Genomic DNA, 21,004 nt, shown 5'->3' on the forward strand with positions numbered 1-21,004 from the left:
AGGAAGCAAGTCGTATAGAAGATGCTGCCAGTGTATGTAGAAGCACAGTCCAGTGGTAATAATTGCAGGATAAGGTAACGTGTGTTCTCCAGTAGAGGGCACTGCTGCATCAGAACTGCAAGTAAGATGTGTGGCATAGTGGTATATGGACAGTTCACAGTTTGACAAACTGAATAGCAATCCCACTTATCCAACATGAGATTCGATGATGTTATGCTGAGATTGAAAACCTAAGACGTCAGTAGTATTTAATAAGTGCTTAATTTTAGTCACAGTACAGAACTATTATTTGGAATGTTTGAATGCAATAAAAACATTTGTACAAATAAGTTCTTGTTATCACCACTCAGTAAAATGTCACTATTCTTTTGACTGTATCAAACTTCACCAGCCTTTAATCAAACATGTAAAAGTTAGAAATGACCTTTTGGCTTTTGGCATTCTTGGCACTTAGACCCTCGTAGACATTCACTAATTACCACATAAGAAAGCTTATCACACCTCCCAAAACTGTATCTTGGCAGCTATAGATTTTATGGTGCAAGCAAAAGCTACCATGCACTACCAAATAGGCTGTAAAAAACCTTGACAGTCCCCCTTCTGACATCCTTAACAAGTCTTCTATGCAACTGTTTGACTAGACTGTCCTTTTTATAAATCAATAGTCTCGCTGCAGATGCTCAAAGCATCGATTTGTCTGCAAACACCGATGAACTCCTCCTGCGCGGAGCGGTCTGCCTCAGACGACATGCCCAGGTCCAGGCTCTCTTGTGAGGCCGCACCCAGTGTATGATAGTGCCTCTGTGGGTCAGCATGGCCATGGCGGCCAGAGGACGCCATATGGCCCATGCCCCCTTGCTGGAGAAGCTGCTGAGCGCGTCTCTCTGGGCTCGGACAGAGGACCAGTGAGGAGCCTCCGAAGGATTCTCGGAAGAGGGAACAGGAGGAAGAGCTGCCCCTCCAACGTTCAGGAGATGAGCAGCTGGAGGATGAGGACAGGGAGGGAGATGGTGGAGCACCTACAATTGTGTCTCCGTGAGATTGGGCGCATGAGGGCTGGGGTTGCGAGGCCATCTCCACGCAGGAAGAGGTTCGATAAAGTCCAGGGTCGGCTGAGAGAGGATCACAGAGGCCGTTGCATTGAAGTGCACAGTGGTTGTTTATGGATAGATCACTGCAGCGGATGGGCCTGGCAGGGCTAAAGAGGCTCATGGGAAATAGGGCCTCACCGAAGAGTGCCTCGTCTATACTGCGACGCAGGTTGATGGGCGAAGGTGGCCGCAGGTCTGTGGTGGAGTCGCTGGTAAACGAGGATCCACCTGAGGGTTCTCCGCATCCTCCATCCTCAGGTTTTCTTGAACCCTGTAAGTCCAAATCCAAGTCCAGGTCTCGGTATGCCAAGGCCCGGTTGCTGTGGTAGAGGAGGTCCAGGCCGTTCAGACTGCTACCGAGCCTCTCATCCACCAGAGTGTAAAGAGGAAGGCTTTCTATCTCTCCAAGCCCAACGGTATCAACGATTGCAAGCTTCTCTTGCTGGCTCAGGGTCCATTGGTAGCTCCCAGGCAGGATGGGCGACTTGGACGCCAACAGTTCAGTCCAGCAGCTTCCTGCTGACGAGAGGTGGTCAGAACAGTAGACTGGTTGTGCTACCACCAAGGCTAAGGTGAGACAAACCCCAAGCTCACATAGTCTGCAGCTAAACTGGAAAGCCCACCAGGGCCAAGGGTGGAAGACCTCCTCTCCACCTGCAACACCCATAGCATTGAGCATTGCATATAACTGCAGTCCTGCACATGCTAAACAAAACAGTGCTGAAATACAAACGGTTACGGCTGCACGGTCCCAATCCCGGCTCTCGGCAAAGGGGCAGCGGTTGTACCGTTCAGCAGGTGTTGGAGACGTGTTATTCAGGTGGTAGATGTGCTTAGAATCTGCCCGAACGTAGATGTAGAACACAAAATAGGCTACAGACAGAAATGTGGCCAGTGCAACAAAGGTCCCACGGGAGAGAAGTGAAAGAAAGAGGCAAGGGGGAGGATTTTGCTGGTAGAACTTCAGTAATGTCACCGGTCCGAATGCAGCGCCAAAGTGCACGACAACTAGGCAGGCCAGGAAACAGGGTCTCTGGAAAGCTGAGTAGGAGAGCTGCATCCTCGAGCGCATGGAGAGTAGAAGGAAAACCAGACCGAATGCTGCAGTCAAGCAGGGAAACGGTGCCTCGTAGAGTATCAGTGAGGCCTCTGCAGAGGGTAAGCGGTCCTGGTGGCCGTAGGCATCGTACAGGAGGGAGAAAGATCTGGTGCCACCAGCAGCTAGCAGGAACAGACTGACCAGGGCAAAGTAGCCACAGCCGGATGGGCATCGTAGAGGCAAGCAGAGGAGATTGAGAGCCGAGGCTAGCGTTAGCATCGCGAAGATGCAACCGGCGCCGTACACATGAGCCTCCCAGGCCAGGCCCCAAGCTGCCATGGCACTGTTCCAGTCGGTGTACAGCGGCACCAGCATGGGTGGAGCTGGGATCAGGAAGGGGTTGGCGGATTGGTTCGTGGCAGTGGTGTTTTGCGTGGGCTTGACGTCCGAGGAGGTTGTTGAGTCCCAGGTGTCGGAGACGTAGCAGATCCCGGAGCGCTCTTTATTGCAGTCTGGAAGCAAGGTGGCGTCACTGTCCACCTGGTTGAACATATAGTCTTCAGTGTCCAGAGGGATAAGGGGAGTTTCTAGGGGAAAGAAAATAGAAAATCTAATTGTCATTGAATAGCTGGTATGATAAGCAATATAATGACATTTGAATGAGTAATTGAAATGAGCTGTAATCATCTACTTTTAATTCCCTTAAAAGCATACTAATCGTCCACTCATGAGAATGCACAGACGCATTTAATCAAAGGTTCGAACTGTCTGAGCCATAGAAGGCATTGGCTCAGGTCCAGCATGCTGAAAGGGTGCTTTCTGCCTAATGTGCGAATCCTGTTTGGAAGCTTGTATGAAGGCAACTTCATACTGAGCTGGACCAAAATCTGTGTGTGTGTGTGTGTGTGTGTGTGTGTGTGTGTGTTAAAGAACAACCCACTCAGAACTACAGAGCTGGTTTCTCTTGCATTACGGAAGCCATCTGGAGTACAGTTAAGTTTAGCTTTGGAAATTAAGGGTTAACCATGTGTTGTTTGCGTGATCAAAAGAGACGCCTGCAAAGCTTATCTGCGCCGTACATGTTTATGTAGTTCAATTACTGGAGGATGACTCGCTTCACACAGCATAATGTCTCACAGATGGGCTAAAAGACAAGCATTTTTCAGCCTCCTTGTCTCCGAGCTTCACATCATAGACCTTGTTTTTTCATCAAACGCCACCATAAAACATCCCCATCGCACACGCTATCTTTCCACCACAGACAAGAACATATTTAGACCTTCCGTCGAAGGGTGGCAGCTAAAAAACCCCTCGCCCCTTAAAAAGAAAAAGGTTGTCAAATGCCGCAGAAGAGGAGCAGCTTCTAACAGCATCTCCATCATTTGAAGTGTCATTTCTGTGTACGATTAGAAACTGTTGGTGTATACAGCCCAAAAGTAGTGTCACTCTTGTGCACAACAGTGAAAAGGAAGGGGGTTTAAATACGTCCAGCGAAGCCTGGTGAATACATTATATCTGGTGGTGATGTCATGTGCCAGTTGAAGAACTTAAATGTGCTGACGTCAGCACCGCAAAACCCCGACATCTTTTGCGTATAGATTGACGATGTCTAATTCCTTTCCTATACATAACTAAAAGCAGGATCTGTGTGGTTTAGCATTTTTGTTTTAAGTCTTTCTCATCAGTTTTTTTTTTATGGGTTGTATTCTGGTGTTTCCCATCCCACCCTGTCCCCCAATTCGCTCCTTTTGTTTATGATTTTCCTTCCAACACCCGCCTTCTAAAGGGGGAAACTCCCATAGGTGGGTTTGTTATTTTTAAACTGGGGCAGTCTTATTCTTCTGTTCTTCTCGACTGCCCTGATTTTTACAAGTCTCTTCCCATGCTTTATGTTTTCTGCTGCCCCCCCCCTCCCCCCTTCAAATAGATCCAATGTATGGCAGCTGCAGCTTCCATTATGTTTAACATGTGACAGTCTGCAGCAGAGGAGAACGGAATGGCACTCACTCTGTGTCTGTGTGTTCATATTGGAGTGTCCAGCGGTGCCTTTGCATGCGTTTACACTGTTGCTGTTTTCAAGTACCCCTGCTGAACCAACGCCTTGCTCTTTTCCTGCCTCTGATCCCGAAGAAGATTTTCACAAGTGCTTTAGCACTGCCCTGCTGTCTTGCCTGTTCTTGACTAGGTCTTTATCATTTTTCCCCTCATTCGTCTCCTGACCCCGGAGCTGTATCGGCTGTCCCAGCTTGTGATGAAAACGTCAAGCTCGAGGAAATATGACTGCCCTGCCAGATGCGGGCTGCATCTTTTACTGTAGCACGACACAGCAGATTTATTTCAGACATCCTGAGCTGTCTTTTGAAGCTTAGTCGCGTCCTCAACAGGAGGAAAAAAAACAAAGATGGAAGAGTTTCTGAGAGGCTTTGTTTTCGCATAAATGGACTGTTTTTTAAATTAAACTCTGGTGGATCTTGAATAGCAAAAACCTGAAATGCTGTTGAGATGGCTCCCTTGTGCATCATTCTCATAATGATCCTTCAGCGCCACACTAGACTGTTTTGAGCAAATATGGCAGGGAAGAGAATAAGGCAGATATGTGTGCACACCAGTCAGTACATTCAGATGTGCCACACATTCACAGGCTGCTGCTCTGCCAGGACCTTGCAGACAGTACAGCCATTAAGTCCGCTTAGCAACTGGACTAAACATGCTGTTCCATATTGACATTTAATATGCCAGGAAGGAAGGACTGACTATAAACAGTGGTTCATTTAATATCACAAGTGCCCGGAGGTGATTTGTTGAAACATTAGCGGCTTCAAATGAGGTCACTAAATATGTCAGTGCTCCAAAAAAAACGAACCTGCACTGTCTCACTGCACTGACGATGTCACCCTATCAAAGCAGACCGTAGCGGTGCGGGAAATGAGGCTGGAGTGTAAAATAAACACACAGCTGCAGGCCTTCTGCATGTGAGGGCCACTGATAAAGTAGGTGGGGTTCAGGACGGCGTTGTTGTGCCAATGACTCGTCCGTCCATTTGTTTACTTTCCAGGGCGATGACCATGATGTGGATGCCTGGCGGGCCAAGCGGAAAACGTGACGGGTATTGAATTAGTGCCGTGTTTTTGTCGATAAATTCACATCTGAGCTGCCCGGCAGGCCTGCACAGAGTTTGGTATGTGATGGCTGCAGCACAGGGATGGATCAGAGCGTTACGTTCCAATGCATGCTGCTCGGTCATCTGACACATTCCTGTGGGAACGAGTCTACCCTGCAAAGGGACAGTACGCACAGCAACAGCAGACAGACACAGCCTGAAAGCAAAGTGCCGGTGGACATAAACTGAGAATAAGAAAAAAGCTAAAATATCATCTTTAAAGACCTGGAATAAGAGTTCCACTGACCGTACACTACCTGCCCGGCAACAAACGGCAGACAGACACAGTTAGCGACTAGCTGGGGAACATAGTGGAGCATTTAACAGCTAAAGAGACAGATATTTCCCTCAGGAGTTGGTTGACCAAAAGCTAAGCTAAAAGACAGTCAATATTGGACACAGCAGTGCTTTCAGCAAGATGCTAACCCTCGCATGGCAATACAATGTTCACCATCTTAAGTTCCATTCGATCGACATGGCAGTATTCATCTTTTAACCTTTCTTTCATAAAGCCCGCAGCTAATAAGTGATGATCGCTGTGAATATCTGAAATCAAAAGAATTTAAGATCCTAGAGCTGCCTTCAGATGATTCACTTCATAATTAATACAGACCGATAGCACACAGTCTAAAAGATAAATGAACACGCATTTTCTGAAACTCAGCAAACCCACATGAGATGACTTGCTTCAGAAATCATTAATTCTGAGGAGTGGTTTCATTTCGGTCTCAGTGGGAACACCATTAGTGCACTGGGGCTTTATTCATGTCTTCATTTCTTTGGGTTTTAATCGTAAATCTTAAAAGGTCACACCAGCCAAGGTACTAAAGGTGAATGATTCGTCTGATGTTAAATGAGCAACAGCCCCACCACGCACTCATCTTTAATTGGCTGCGTGTTGATTCTGCATCGTGAAACTGAGAGCTCCGTGTAGTTGTCATCTGATTGCCGTCATTTTTAATTTGGCTCACTTCAAGAAAAAAAGCAATTTAGCTGGAGCTCATGGAGAAGTTATATCATGCATACTGAGCAGCAGCCAGTTGTGTGTGATGGGAAGTGTTTGGAGGGTTTATCTGCTTCCAAAAACACTTGATGTGGGTCCATTAAAGCAAATGGGAGCGTTTGTGCGACAGCCGTAAATTCTTTTATGTGCAGCCAACATTATCAACAACAGATTTTGTTTTGCTTTAGGCAGCAAATGACTGGCATGACAGACCGCTGACATTATTGTTTCACTCAGTCACTTGTGACACACCAAGATAGAAAGAGATCCGTAAGCGCTCCACCATCAGCCAGTGGCACATTTGACAGATCTATTTTTGAAAATCACTTGACAGCGTCTGCTATTCTAGGCGAGGTAATGTGGGTTAAATCTGCTCCTGTGAACTGTGCTAAAAGTGAATCTTTTAATTAACATATTTTACCAGAGGTCAAGTGCATGATGATGGACTAATACATCATATAATAGAATAATATGTAGTATTTTGTACATTGATATTTAACAGTGGGATTAATATAACCTATTCGATTTTTCTTAAAGGTGCACAACATTGTTTCATTCATAAACAGAGGCACTGTATTTTATTCTGACTCAATCCCGCATACAGCGCTCTGTTGCCGTCAACACTCACTCGTACACCTCCTGTTTGATTGATTGCTAAATATTACAGTGCCCATAAGTGTTCGTATATCACTATAATATAATATACTGTGTGTGTGAGCAGTTTTTTTAAAGATTTACATCATCAGTAAGAGCCAATGAGTTTGGGGCTGAGAGCTACAGACAGGATACATACCGTAGGTTTGTGTGTTCATAAGTTTGTTACGTGGAAGTATTGAGAGATGGTAAAATTCTTGGTTTTACTTTCATGGGATTTGTTGCATAGCAACAGGTGGATGGAAACACATTTAATAACACAAATATAGAATATGACCAGCCTTGATTTCCGTCTGTTGTTGTATTATCTACACAGTATCTGCACCTGTATGTGTGATCTCTAAGGAATAAATCACACATCTGTCATAATAATTTCACACCCTGCCTTAATGACTGGATTTCAAAAACGGAATTAAGACAAATACTGACATGAGCAGCAACTCTTCATTTAAAAGTACTCTGCTGTCATTGGCCAGCACTTAATCAACACTTGTTTTCATTTTTTTTAAAGGCAGCTATTGTCACAGGATCAATGACAATGTAGCTGAGAGACATATTTGTTTATCGCGTGGCATTGTACCCTCTCTCTTCTGCTCCAGAATCACAGCTCGAATGAGCAGTTTCCTCCTCCCGTTGGAAGCAATTGGTGGCTTCAGGCAAAGGATGCAGGCTAATTGTTTCTCCCGTCCTTCTGACAGATTGACTGCTACTGAAAAAGCTACAGGACGGCTTGTGAAACAAACAGCCTGCAGTCCCTTTAGCCTCCTAACAAACAGCATGGCAGTGCAAACACAAGCTGAAACATTGATGCAATTTCGCAGGTTTTTGTTTGTTTGCTCACCCGTGCTCTGTGGCGGGGACGTCGTTAGCAGCTTAGTGGATGCCGTGGAAACGTCTGCCAACCCGGTGTCACTGTCCCCGTCTGCTGAAGGAACCACACCTTCCTCATCCTCCTCATCCTCCTTATCCTCTGGGGGGGGGGGGGGGGGAAGAGATTAGCAAGTTTGGAGCGTGCCAAGATCAAGTTGAACCCTCTGTGTTCTCTGCACACAGCGTCTCTGAGGCTTCACGTTGCAGAACATGGAAGGACTATGTTCCTTCACCCAGTTAAGTCAGATGGATTGGCCATCGCCCACTTAGTTGTAGCCAGTCATCCATTGTGCAGTAGTCTGGCTCTCTGTAGTCTAATTACATTGACATCCTGGTGTGTGTGCGTGTGTGTGTGTGTGTGTGTGTGTGTGTGTGTGTGTGTGTGTGTGTGTGTGTGTGTGTGTGTGTGTGTGTGTGTGTGTGTGTGTGTGTGTGTACGTCCCGGTCCATCACAAATGCAGACCTCAGACCTGTTTCATGACGAGCGCCAAGAGAGAGAGAGAAAGAAAGAAAGCAAAAGACAGAGTGGGAGAGAGACGACTGACTGCAAGACAGAGCCACATCACTCTCTGTTCCCTCAGGTTCACTCACAAAGTATGTGTTCACAGTCGGCCCTCTGCACAGCATTTGTGTGTGTTTACAGTTATAAATGAATGATGGACCGGATGAGCCTTGGGACAATATTCTGCGAGTGAATCTGCTGGGAAAAGCTTATGAGCTGACTCTGTGATGAAGCCAGGGATAGCAGGTGCAGTGCTCATTTATAACTTCAGAATTAACATGAATAAAAGACGCAGAGGTATGAGGCTAGTGGGAGGAATAATGAGTTAGAAAAAAAACCCAGCTAGGAGGCCATGCAAGCTCACGCACACGGTGTAATCTAGGTCATGCTCACAGCACCCAAGTTGATCGTAACTTTTAACGGTCTCCAAAGCGAAATCTGCGTTATTGCGCTGTTGACCCCAACACAGCTGCACACACGACAACATAAATCAGTGTTGTTGTAGTTTAATTAAGCAACACATGTCAAAATATATAACAATGCACATTTGTCACCAGATGTTTAGCTTTTACAGTGCAGCTGTTTGTTGATCAAATGAATTGAAAGGAGACACTGTACACGACAGCCGCATCACTGCAGCGTCTCAGATCTGCAGCACAGATACTGTGATGTTCCTGCAGATTTCAATTACAACATCTACACTGAGATCTTGCTAAAAAAACATCTGAGACAAGCACAGTAAACATGTCCACTCACTCATGGTGCTTGGCGATTTACAGAGACTCTGCTGATACAGCAAAATAAAAGCAAAACAGGGATCAGGGAGATCTGACTTATTGAACAGCTCAACGCTACATGCTGAATTGCCATTTTACTGTTTACCTAATTAGTACCGACACATTCTTTCTTTTAGCCTCCATGACCTTACAGCAAGATGTTCTATCCATTGTTTTTACAGTTGAAGAAGAATCTTTCCTTCTTCACTTCAGGCTATGAATAGACATGAATAGACACAGTAGCATCCACAATGGGCAACACGTTTGAAGCCATGATGGCGTGGTAGTAATTCACAGAGTGCAGTGTTTCAGAGGCTCCCCGTTATCTTCAGCTTCCAGAAATATACATGTAGAAAAAAGATGCTGTTGCACTCCGTTACAGCCTGCGTTATCTATGCAGGCCCCGAGTGAGTTTGGAAAAGAATACACGGGCTGGTAACAAACACAATGAGCCGAGAGTGATAAGACAGAAAAAGGAGTGGGTTGGATAGCCTCTCAAATGTACTTGCACAAAATTGCATCACCTTGTTAATAACTTGGCTCATTAAGAGAGTTACTACGGGATCTGTGGCATTTTCAAACTCCATTACACTTCAAAATCAGTCTGAATAAAGGCGAGAAATGATCCAGATTGTTCTATATTTGCATGTTTGCATGACTCCGGTTAATTCAGCCTCAGAGCTGCGGGTGAAATCCTAAAAACAAACAGCCTTTATCCATCAATTATTTTATTTTTTTTAACTCATGGACTCTGGCCAAATGAGTCAGAAGATGAACATAACATTAAAGTCACCACAGTTTTCGATTTGCGTGTAAGCCCCTTTCCCATGTACATTCTACACGGAGCCATTAGATATTCCTGCCACATGCTGTGCCGTGTAAATCCATTTCCTTAATCAATTAATCTGTCAATGCCCGTGCTTTAGCAGTTCGGTGTGTAGCGCCTGGATCACAGGGACAATATATCCTTGCAGGTAATGGAGTGTGTTAAGGGTCTAGTCTGGCCACCGCCTATTAGTACAGCATACAGTAATGGGAACAGTGGGAGGAGGGGAGAGAAGGAGCAGGATAAAGGAAGGCTATCTGAGAGGCTTTCGAAAACCTACATGTTCAACCCCCACATCTCATCAGCTTCAACCCCCAGCTCTTTCCCTCCACTCTTTCCGCTCTCTCTTGTCGTCATTGCCCTTGCTACGAGACGTTCGGAGTGTCCCTTAGTGGAGAATTTGACACAGATGCAGAGCGTTGCTGTTTTTTTAATTCTTTTTTTTTTACACCTGACAGCCTCCTCAAGGGCAACGCCACATTCAGCAGACGCTGTCTCGATCAATGAAAACCCACTCGGTTGCGGATGTTCCACACCTCCAGTTGGGGAAGTGATTCACCCTGTGCAGCTTAAAAGTGCATTACAGCACACAGATAGAATGTTCATATTGGGATAATGTATGGTAATGCAGGGGGTGCCGTGCTTTCATTGTCATTTAAGTCTCCTCTTGTGTCCTCACTGCGAGACTCCAGCGCAATGCCACACCAAGCAGACTACAAGGGTGCATGAAAGCACCATCTTTTTGCTTTTTGAAGAGTTCTCTGATTCACGTCAGGATATTTTCACCCTTCAAAGCAGCCATAGCTGACAAGTCTGTCCATGGAAAGAAAGTGACGGGGATTTGTTTGTAGAGGCAAAAAATATTGCAAAAGGAGGGAGGGAGGGAGGAGACGAAAAGGCAAGAAGCATGTTCAGCGTCCATGAACAGCGACTGGCGAGCGGATGGTCCCAGTGGAGAGGAGGTGGTTTCGCTGAGTGTGCGTTTGGAATACTGATACACGGTCACAGCAGCCCCTCCCCACCCGGACCAAACCCCCTTTCTTTTCTGTATGCCGCCACACGGTGCACAACTGAAAACAAGTGCAGACACAACACCCGGGCGCTGTAGACATAACATCACCAGTTTCAATACAAGCAGCATAAGCAGTGTGGGAATAGCTGCAATTTCTTTGTTTTCCACGGAAAACCTCTTTAATGTACTTTTTTTGATGTTGTGCAGAATACACTGCTGGGATCCATTGGTGGGATGGCAGCATTGTCTTACATAGTGTATGTGGACTTAATGTCCATATTGCAGACTGTGTGTATGAATTCACCCAAACAATCACGCTTTTATCAGATGGAAGCTGAACCTCCCCGGCAGAGAATAATCGACTCATCATTTTCTTGCCCGGCCTTTGAACCGACATGATGAATGCGTCTGTACCTGCAGGAGGACCTTCCTGTGAAGACTCATTAAGCATACAGACACCAGACTGCCACCAGTGTTTGGGGGGATGGGCTCTGAAGAAGGACGTGTTGCCTCAATGTCGTGTCAAAGTCTTCTGAAACCAGCGGTTTTAGCTCATCATCTTTCATTCCATTCGCTGAGGTTAGGGTTATGAACTGTCGGAGTGGAACTCATTAAAGATTGTTAAATTGTTGTTTTTTTGGATTCGTACAAATTACTCACTGGTGGCGATTGTGAAATGCTAAATGAACTTATTCAACAACAACAACAACGCTTCTCTCAAAAATGATTTTTAACGATCCACAACAGATTGCACAACAGACTTTGATGCTTTAATCTTTATTCCGTCTTCTCTGTGTGATGGGACTGTTTTATTGAATCGTTCAAAGTCTGTGGGAAGCGAGCATTGGAAATCTAATAAAGATGTTTCATTGTGTTGTACATGCTTTTGATTTCTGTATTGTGCAACAACTCACATTTCTGAAAGCTGTCATGTTGCCGAAATGTATTTGTCGACGTTAGCAGCCTGAGACATTAAAACCAGCACAGTGTAATAGACGATACCACATTATATCAAACAATCCTAACTACACCTTCATGGTACTCTCTCTGAGCAAGGTGCACAGAAACTCCATCACACAACACATCATTGTAATCATGTCAGTGTTGATCCCAGACTTGTACTTAAAGACTGTTGACAGGTTTTCAACAAAACAGACCTTTGACTACTCACCATGTCAGAAATGTCTTCAATCGAGCCGGTCTGCAGCCTTTTGCCAGCCAGCTATTGAACACTTAAGACCTGCCTGCCCATCATGGATCACATCTATAGTCGATCCAGCCACTATTGATTGGTTTAACTTTGCTTACCTCCTGCTATTGGAAAGTTAACCCATTGGCTCTTAGTTGTGCTTGATGTGGATTCCGGCACTAGTTTGTGATCGATCCCCGTGGCACTGGTTACCCCCGGCTGTTCCTCCAGGGGCCCTGACCTGGCCTCAGAGAATCCCAGATCGGCCTCGCTCTGCGTGGGGTAAAGTTCTGTCATTGTTGCCTCTCCAGCATGGAGCGCAATACCAACAGTCGAGTCTTGTGGTTTTCTGACAAACGTGGCTTCTGAGGACGTAGAGGGGGTAACAGGCCCCAGAGGGTGTCTGCTGGTTAGAGTGGTCTCCACCGGTCCTGGGGTTGTTGTTGTGGTTTGGATTGCTGCCCATGTGAAGGCAGTGGGAACTGTGGTTTCTGGTGCTATCGTCAGAAAGATCTTTTCTGTAAAATCGTCAGCCTCCTTATCAGCGTGTTCCTCTGGGAGCTGCTGGGTTGTGGCTGGTGCGATGCCCCTCGGTGGGTGGGTATGTGTTGCATTTTGTTCTGGAGTGCTTGTGCTGGTGGGACTGTTGGTGACCAGAGTGTTTCTGATAGAACTGCTTGTGGGAGAGTAGGAGTCTAAAACAAGAGCTTCATTGTCGCTCTGCGCTATGCTGCTGTCTGGAGAATCTGATGTCCCTGTGGGAAGTGATTCTGTACCTATCTTTGTCACGCTGGTTAGGAGCCCCTGACTCGAAGTGGTGGATGGTTCAGAGGCCTCCGAAAGGCTTTCTTCCCCTGAACCGAAGTGGTCTTGCAGGCCATTGATTTGCTCCGTCTGCCCTTTGGCGGTTGCGGTCAACTCAGTAGCCTCGTCGTTCACGTCCGAGCTTCCATAAAAGGGGATGCGGAAGGGTATTTTGAGAAAGGAAGGGTACCAGTAAGAGCTTTCAGGTGGGTTTTCTCTTGATGGCGTCGGTCCCCAGAGGGCCTCTTCGTCAGCCACAGCCTGCCTGTGAAGCAGCAGAAAGCACCAGAAGCAGAAATCCAAGGTCTGGAGGAGGCGAAGCATGCTGTCGACAGTGGCGCATGGGTTCGCTCACATGTTGTTCTCCATTCTCCTGCTCCCTGAGGCGGGTTTGGCTCTCTCTCCGGCAAAATGGCCTAAAAGACAAGAAGACACAGGTCACCGTGTGACACACTTTCCATCCGCTCTCCACCAGCTAAATTTGAGTTCATGAAAACTTGATGGAATTACCATCTGTTCTTATTTTTTTTTTTGTCATCAAACATTCTTGAGTGTGACCTGCTTTCCAGCTTCTTCTTTTTTTTCTAGAGCGTGAAGTAAAGCAAGTATGGAAACGATGCCACCTATTACAAGCGGCTGCTGAAGTTAGCAGACTAAAAAAAAGATGTCACCCACCACATATCACAACAGGAGCTTAAGTATTATGGACACCCCACGATTAGTGGTGTCCCGTTAGATGCGGTGGTCAGTATTTATGTCATGCTGTGTCGCAGTGGTTGGGGCGGCTACACAGACTGACCAATTAGAGAACTTAAACTTAAAGGACTTCCATCCATATGTATTCTTTTCAGAGAAGAGTGGTCAAGAAATAATGTGCGTGTGTGTGTGTGTGTGTGTGTGTAGGGTTGGGGGAGGATAGTAAATTAGGATCTGGGTTGCCAACTTAAGAATAGAGGGACCTCTTTTTCTTTTGTGGAGCACCGAGTGGTTCAAAGTCACTAGCCTGTTGCCTCAGTGAAAAGGCTGGAGCACCAAAGGAATTTCCCCTGTGAGAACAACAACCTGTACGCTTTAGCTGTACCCCACCCCCCCACCCCCACCACCCCACCAACCCCCCAGTTCGGCCTCGCTCTCTTTCAATCTCAGATTTATTTGTTCTTTAAAGCAGAGGGAGAAAGTTCTGTTTGTGTGGGAGAGAAAAAAAAACCAATATTCACACAAATATCAGAGTAAACTTCTCTCCTGCTTTCATTCTCTCTCTCTCTCTCTCTCTCTCTCTTGTTTGTGCTATTTTCTTTCATACACACACACAAGATCAATCAGCCACTACCATGACAGTCTCCGGCAGGGACTTTGCCTGCCGTCTCCCCCTCCATTCCCACCTGGAGGGATGAAACGGGCCTATATACACAGTCAGATGATGCCTGGATAGGCTGACTGACTACCGGGGGGGGGGCATAAAGCTTCCCACACACTCCCTAGTTTTGGCATTTTGACTCAGCAGCCTGAAAATCAGTTTCCAATGAGGTGCGGTTGCTTTTAGATGCCTGAGAGCTCGAGCTTGCGCCAACCAACCCACACACAGTCACTTTTCATACGTGCAGAGATGTGATTGTCGATGGATTCGGTTCTCTGTATCTTAGTTGTGTGCTTGTTCGCCCACATTTACTGTTCTGTAGGTACACGCACACACACGCATGCACACTTTCTTGGCTTCTTCAAGACATTTTGACAGCTATTTCTAAATGATTACACAAAAGGCCAATAAACAATTAAATGCTGCCTTTAGTTGATCTTATTATGAACGTGCACAACCAATCCATTAAGAATGGGGAATATATATATAATTGAATGTGTCTAAGATTCTCACAATTAACTTCTGTGTATCTGTAGCTCAGTATCAGTGTGGTAAAAGGAAACTCGTGTAGAGCTCAAAACGCTTCACTTCACAGTGTGTCAGAATGATGATTTCTTTTAATATTTTGAAACAACATCACACGTGCAGCTTTGGCTCGATTTGAGTGTGCGCCATCCCGTTCTCTAGTAGAAGGCTTGGCTGACCCATTAATAAAATATAAATATATATAACAGCAGCTTTAACATGTAAACACATTTTTGATAGTGATGTAGAGATAGTGTTTAGCTTCTGTCAAGAACTGCATTCATCAATTATGTCATACATGTTTTTGTAAACAATCTAGCAGTCAAACTAACAGATGATCTACAGCGCTAGCACAGTAATGAATCAAAAACCACAACACATCTTGTGCTTTACTCAGTTCCAGATTGGGGCTTTAACTTTCTTGTCACCACATCAAATACATGGCTGTTAGTGAAGGCATTGTCTGCTTTGACAGGCAACGGAGCAAGTGGAAAGGAACTATAAAAAGTGTCTGTGGGGAATTTACAAGTCCCCTCTGTTATTTCCTTGGCGTTTTGTCGAGCTGCTCCTGACAAAGACGGGGGCCTGCTGCTGTAGTGTGCTCAATGGAGCGACAGAGACGGAAGATAAGGGCAGAGAGCAAAAGACAAGGGCAATAGAGGAGAGAGAGAGAGAGAGAGGGAGAGAGAGAGAGACAAAGACACCATATTGACATTCAGTTGTGGCATTCGCAGTCCAGGAGAGTAAACTCTGCTGCAGTCTCCCTAATGCTCATTTCAGTTTGTTGCCAGCATCTTTTATTAACTCTGTAAACAGACTCCTGTCTTTCAATTTAGTCTCTGTGTGTGTGTGTGTGTGTGTTCACTAGAAGCCCCCACGCTCTCACTTCTCCCAGGGCCATCAGCCATCTTGTTCTCAATCAGCCTTCACCTTGCTGTAACATATTTCTCCGTGGAAAATGCCGCGTGCCAAATTAATCCGAAGACAGCATTACAAGCCCCGCCGTGATCACTGTGATCATATTAAGGCCACTAGAGCTAACGAGAGAGAGGGGAAGATGAAGAGGAGAAGGAAAGAAAAAAGACACGCGGTGACTGAATTAGAGGTGTGCGTCGCTCCTGATTGATTGAAATTGAGAGGCTCTACGACCCCGAAGGGGGGTCACAAATGGAGAAGAATTGACTGTGGCCCATGTCATTACAATTTAACAAACTTGTTATAACAACGGGAAGGCTTGTCGGATCAATGACACACTCCAGAATAATGGAGTAATTTACCTCCCTGCAAATGGCTACCGGTGTGGGTGATAGTTTTCTGAATCTGCTGTGTGGGCGTGCATATTTACAAGCGCTAGTTCTCACTCTAGTATTATTTCCACGGTTGTGTGTAGGTGCGCTTGTATTTACACGTGCATCCTCCCACGTGCTGTTGGGTCCGATTGCAGCTTTCTAACAGCACAGGGCTCTGTCGCCCATCTGAGGATGAACATATGGCTTTTTCCTGTTGTCCTCTTCTGACTTTCACGCTACACGCAGGGATGTCAACACCGCACAGATTCAATCTGACTGGCCGATTTAAGCCAGCGGGGATTTATTCTGCATAAAGCAGCACATTTGAAGGGCTTTATAAGGTGTTAGAGAGCTTAACGTAGCGCCCAAGCACCTGACTATCCACCTATCCCTCTATGTTGTCGACATTATGTTCACGGCAAATTCTTGACGGTTTGGGAGAGAGGGCTTTATAGAGCCACTAAGATAAAAGAAATACAATTTTAGATGGTTAATGTCCTCATTTCACCCACACACAAAAAAAACCCGATTTACTGTTTACAACCTTTTGGTTGACTTCCAAGTTCCAGGATTCATTTTACAGTTGGCTCATTTTAGCACAACACTACAATGTTTCTATGAATAAATACTGATTAGATAGTGCCATATCAATGTTGTAACTTCATATGAATCACTCAGGTTATTGGTCATGTTTTCACGATATGTCTGCATATTGTGTGCAGGTACTTCCTGCTCAGTTCCTGCTGTTGCTCATTGTTGGGCAGACTCATTTTAAAGGAATAGTTCATAGTTGACCAATACACATATTCATCTATCTCTTGCTGAGAGACAGATGAGAAGATCCATATCACTCTCATATCTGTTTGGTAAATGTACAGCTACAACCAGCAGCCGGTTAGCTTAGCATAAAGACGGGGAAACCGGTGGTAACAGCTAGCTTTGTGCATCTACTGCTCCTTGTGTTCCATCAGCCGCTGTCAAAGTTAACTGTGTGATTCCTCGTTTGACGTCATTTTTTCCATCGCTGACTTGTGACAGCTCTACAGATAGAAACGGTGCAACCATGCTACAGTCAATAGTCCCTAGACAGTATTGACCATAGTGAGAGCTGCTCTCATGTCCAACAACAGACAAACCCCTGGTCAAATGAGCAGCATCACAGGCAGGACTCCAACAGGTTACCTACTGTATGTCCCGCAGGCTTTACAACTAAACTACATCCTCCTGAGTCACACGATTTAACAAGATGAATGCCTTTGCTAATCTAATCCGTGGGGTTTCCTCTGGTGATCTTTGACATGAAATCTTACAAATCCAGTTTCCACATGCAGAAATCTTCTTAGAACATTAGCAGTACCATGCATAACTTCTTGACATTCATTTCTCTGTGAAAACTTGTGGATGCACTCAAATTTGTTCCCTTTCCTTTGCTCAGTTTGGCTCTCCACACGTTGTCCATGCCTCTTACTCTCCACCTCTTTAAACCCCCACTTTAACCTCTCAAGAAACATATTAAACACATTAAACGCTTGTGTTAGCCATTGAGCCGATGAATGCGGAGAACCTGCCGCTTACAAAGGATGCTCTCAAACACGGGCGTTCCACCGGCTGCCTTCGCCATGGTGACAGCTGAAGCCAAAGACGTCTCGCTAATCCCTGGGATTTGAGCACCTTTAGGACTCCGCCGTTCCACTAGTAGGAGTGTGCTGCTCTCACATGCAAATGACCATTCACACACACACACACACACAATCAATGCCTACAAGAGCCTTTGCTGGTTTGCAAACGTCAAAAACACACTTGCATGTATATTCTGTACAATATCATGCTAAAATGGAGAGAGTAAACATGGATATGATTGCATAATCCAAGTCGGATATTCATGGGAATTACAGATCAGGTTTATCCAAATGACACACTGACAGACACACACACTCCTAAAATAAATACACCTACCAGCATAAACATTTCCTGTTTGATTTATCACTGGATGACTCCCTCGGGTCTCCTTTATCATTTAGCATCAATGCACCCAGATCAACCACAAGCCCTCTTACATGTGATAAAAGGAAATGTAGTATGTCTGTGTGTGTCAGTGTGTTTACCTATAGCTGCAGCTACAGTGTGTTTCTCAGCGTGTAACAGCATGCCTATTGGAGTCAGACACTCACATTTCCTATTCCTAGATGCAGAGCAGCTGATTAGCACACACATGCAGAGAGAGAGAGAGAGGGACAGCTATATGTGGACAGACAGATGAAAACATGACTTACCCACAGATGTATGGAATAAGGTGGAGAATCCACAGCTAGCAATGTGTTCGTGTTGCAGGAGAGACCGTCCTTCTGAGCCGGTGTATGTTCGTCTGTATGGAATTGAGTTCCAGTGTCCCTCCCACTCTCCCTCACTCTCCCTCTCTCTCTCCCTCTCTCTCTCTTTCTCTATTTCTCTATTTATCTCTATCTCTCTCGCTCACTGCATCAGCGGTCCGCTGTGTGGCTCACATCACAATGCCTGTGGTCACACCTCAGCGAGCAAATTGTTCATTAGCAGAGATCACCCAGTGCCGCGGACACTGGGAAACAGTGTTGTGCAAACACACATGCTGAGTATTACATGCGCAGGATTTACACACTTGCATGTGCACACGCACAGAAACTGTAAGCTGGTCAAATCTAAATGCAGCTGTTTTCAAGCACTATATTTACACCTAATGTGAATAGAATGCCGATGTTGACTTTTTGACTCTGCAAGCAAATCACATTCCGCTCCACAGAAAAAAAGCTTGAGTCCAACTTTAAAGGTTAATTCAAATGTATTACAACTCAGATCTCGTTTTGGTAGTTTTATGATAAAAGTCAACCCCGTCACCAGACAAGAACATTAATATCGCCAACACCTGTGATTGGAAAATGAGATAAAAGAAAGAATTGTGGTTGTGGTAAAGACCTTTGGTTATGGTACAGGAGGTGAACTCTGGTCTCCTGCATGAAAGTAGATATACACACATCCACTAATCCATCTCCAGACCCTTTCTGCCATGCTACATATCTGGCACAATAACTTCCTGTGTTGGCACTGAATGACACTGGACTTTATTGTGAGGTACAGAATCGTCCAGTATGAGCTTAATTTCTTGGGATACTACGCTGCCAAAACTCCAAAAATAAGACCCACGCTGTCCTTTAAAACATCTGTTTTATTGATTTCCATCCCAGCCTTTCCGAAGCACAGAACAACCCACGTCATATCCAACCTCCTGCAAGGGTTACATGAGGTTGAAGGGACTCACCTTTGACCACAGACAGGGCATCGCCGACTTACCTCCGTTAACATCAAAGGTGTCTAATCGATGGAGGGGGGGGGGGGGGGGGGGTTATTGTTGTGCACAAACATTTCCCAGATCTTTGCCTCTATGATTCGTAGGAATTTTCTAAATATAGAAACAATCAGTGAACTCTCAGCCCAAGGAAACATCGTTTCCTGAGTGGCGGCTGAGGGGTCCTGCCTGTGATGAAGCCCCCTCCCCAACATCGCCGTAATAACATATTACAACTTCACTCTCCTTGCTATTTGTACCACCTTTACTTTTACCCCAGTGAGATAAAAGTGTAGCTTTCTTGCCACACAGCTGCTTCTTCTACTTTGATGTCTTGTCTTATGTATGTACAGAATGATTGGAATTAGTTTGGACGTATTGTATGAAGATGTACACCTGAAATACAGACGACATTATTCTGACATTCAAAAGCAGTCAAGCTGTATGCTAATACTGTAAAGTCTAAGGGATTGACACAGAGTGGATATCTTATACCAAACTGAATTGTAAAAAGGAACAAACGATGAATAATTTACGATTTTGTGGTGAAAGCAGCATCTTTTTTGAAGACAGTAGATATTATATAGTGCAAGGTTTGATTGAAGCCTGGTTCCATGCCACGAAGAAATCAAATCATTTATGTCATAACTGAAGACACATGTGCTCGTTTCCAGCCTGCTGGCTTCACTTAACGCCCGTTCTGATCTCAGGACAGATTGAAAAATGTCAGTCTTACAAAGTGATGCATTTGGGGACAGGGCAAGCTGATCTTTAAACTGTTCCTGGGGACAGCTCCAACAACAGAGCATGTGTGTTCTAATTAAGGATCTTAAGTGTCCCGGATCCGTTTTTGTTTATTCATATTGTCAAAGTGGGTTTTTTGTAATTCCTTTAATTTTGGACTTAGATCTTGACTAGTAGATATTAATATATCTAATGTCTTAAATACATAACATACGGAAGTTATCACGATCTGTATATATGCAATATTACACAAGAGCGTTAAGATCTATTCACCGTTTGAGTCATTGTGTCATTGAATATTTTTGAGTCTCGGGCTGTTGGTCGGCCAAAAGAAGACATCTGAAGACAAAACTTTGGCCTCTGGGAAAATCGTGATCAGAATTTCTCACCGTTCTCTGACATTTTATTAATTACTCGAGGAAATCGTCAAGAAAATAATTGTTAGTTGCAGCTCTGATGAAAGCTGCAACTGCTTTTTCCCCTGCTGTGAGGTTATCTTCTACTCCAGCTCATCAAAGCAGCCCCTTCATCCCGCTGTAACACTGAGAACACTTCCTCTTCTAATTTAAGATAACCCCGTGTGGACCGCATCATGCACTTGTACACATATTCCTGTGTTATCAGTGGGACTAATGGCAGCGGACTTCAGTGTGTTAGAGGGACTTTTCGTGCTTTCTCAGGTCCGGCTGGCGTCTTCAGGACACTGTGAAGCAGATCTCCGTCCCCCAGAGGACACTAAGAATTCAGTGTGTGTGTGTGGCTTCACACTGATGTCCTCTCCCTGTACAGTCCGCTGGCTCCAGCCCACGGAAAGTGCCAGACAATGGCAGATTGTGGAGGTCAA

At 45.3% G+C, this 21,004-nt stretch overlaps 1 protein-coding gene across 1 annotated transcript; it reads right to left on the minus strand.

Moving 5' to 3' along the window:
- Window positions 1-28: 28 nt before the first annotated feature.
- Window positions 29-18,457, minus strand: prrt4b (proline rich transmembrane protein 4b). The gene is made up of 4 exons (XM_079294688.1): window positions 18,371-18,457; window positions 12,242-13,342; window positions 7,789-7,917; window positions 29-2,717 (listed from the first exon to the last, which is right to left on the minus strand). The coding sequence occupies exons 2-4, from the start codon at window positions 13,248-13,250 to the stop codon at window positions 652-654; spliced, it is 3,204 nt and encodes a 1,067-aa protein (XP_079150814.1). The 5' UTR covers window positions 13,251-13,342; window positions 18,371-18,457; the 3' UTR covers window positions 29-651.
- Between the last annotated feature and the right edge of the window lie 2,547 nt (window positions 18,458-21,004).

Source organism: Melanostigma gelatinosum, assembly GCF_949748355.1.
Source record: "Melanostigma gelatinosum genome assembly, chromosome: 22".
NCBI lineage: Eukaryota > Metazoa > Chordata > Actinopteri > Perciformes > Zoarcidae > Melanostigma > Melanostigma gelatinosum.

What these genes read in the sequence shown, in the direction of transcription:
- prrt4b (XM_079294688.1), bottom strand. Translation starts at nt 13,250, where the DNA reads ATGCTTCGCCTCCTCCAGACCTTGGATTTCTGCTTCTGGTGCTTTCTG. An exon ending in TAACTTTCCAATAGCAGGAG is followed by an intron (nt 7,918 to 12,241) that starts GTAAGCAAAGTT and finishes CCCCCCCCCCAG; the next exon opens with AGGATAAGGAGGATGAGGAG. An exon ending in GTCCCCGCCACAGAGCACGG is followed by an intron (nt 2,718 to 7,788) that starts GTGAGCAAACAA and finishes TCTTTCCCCTAG; the next exon opens with AAACTCCCCTTATCCCTCTG.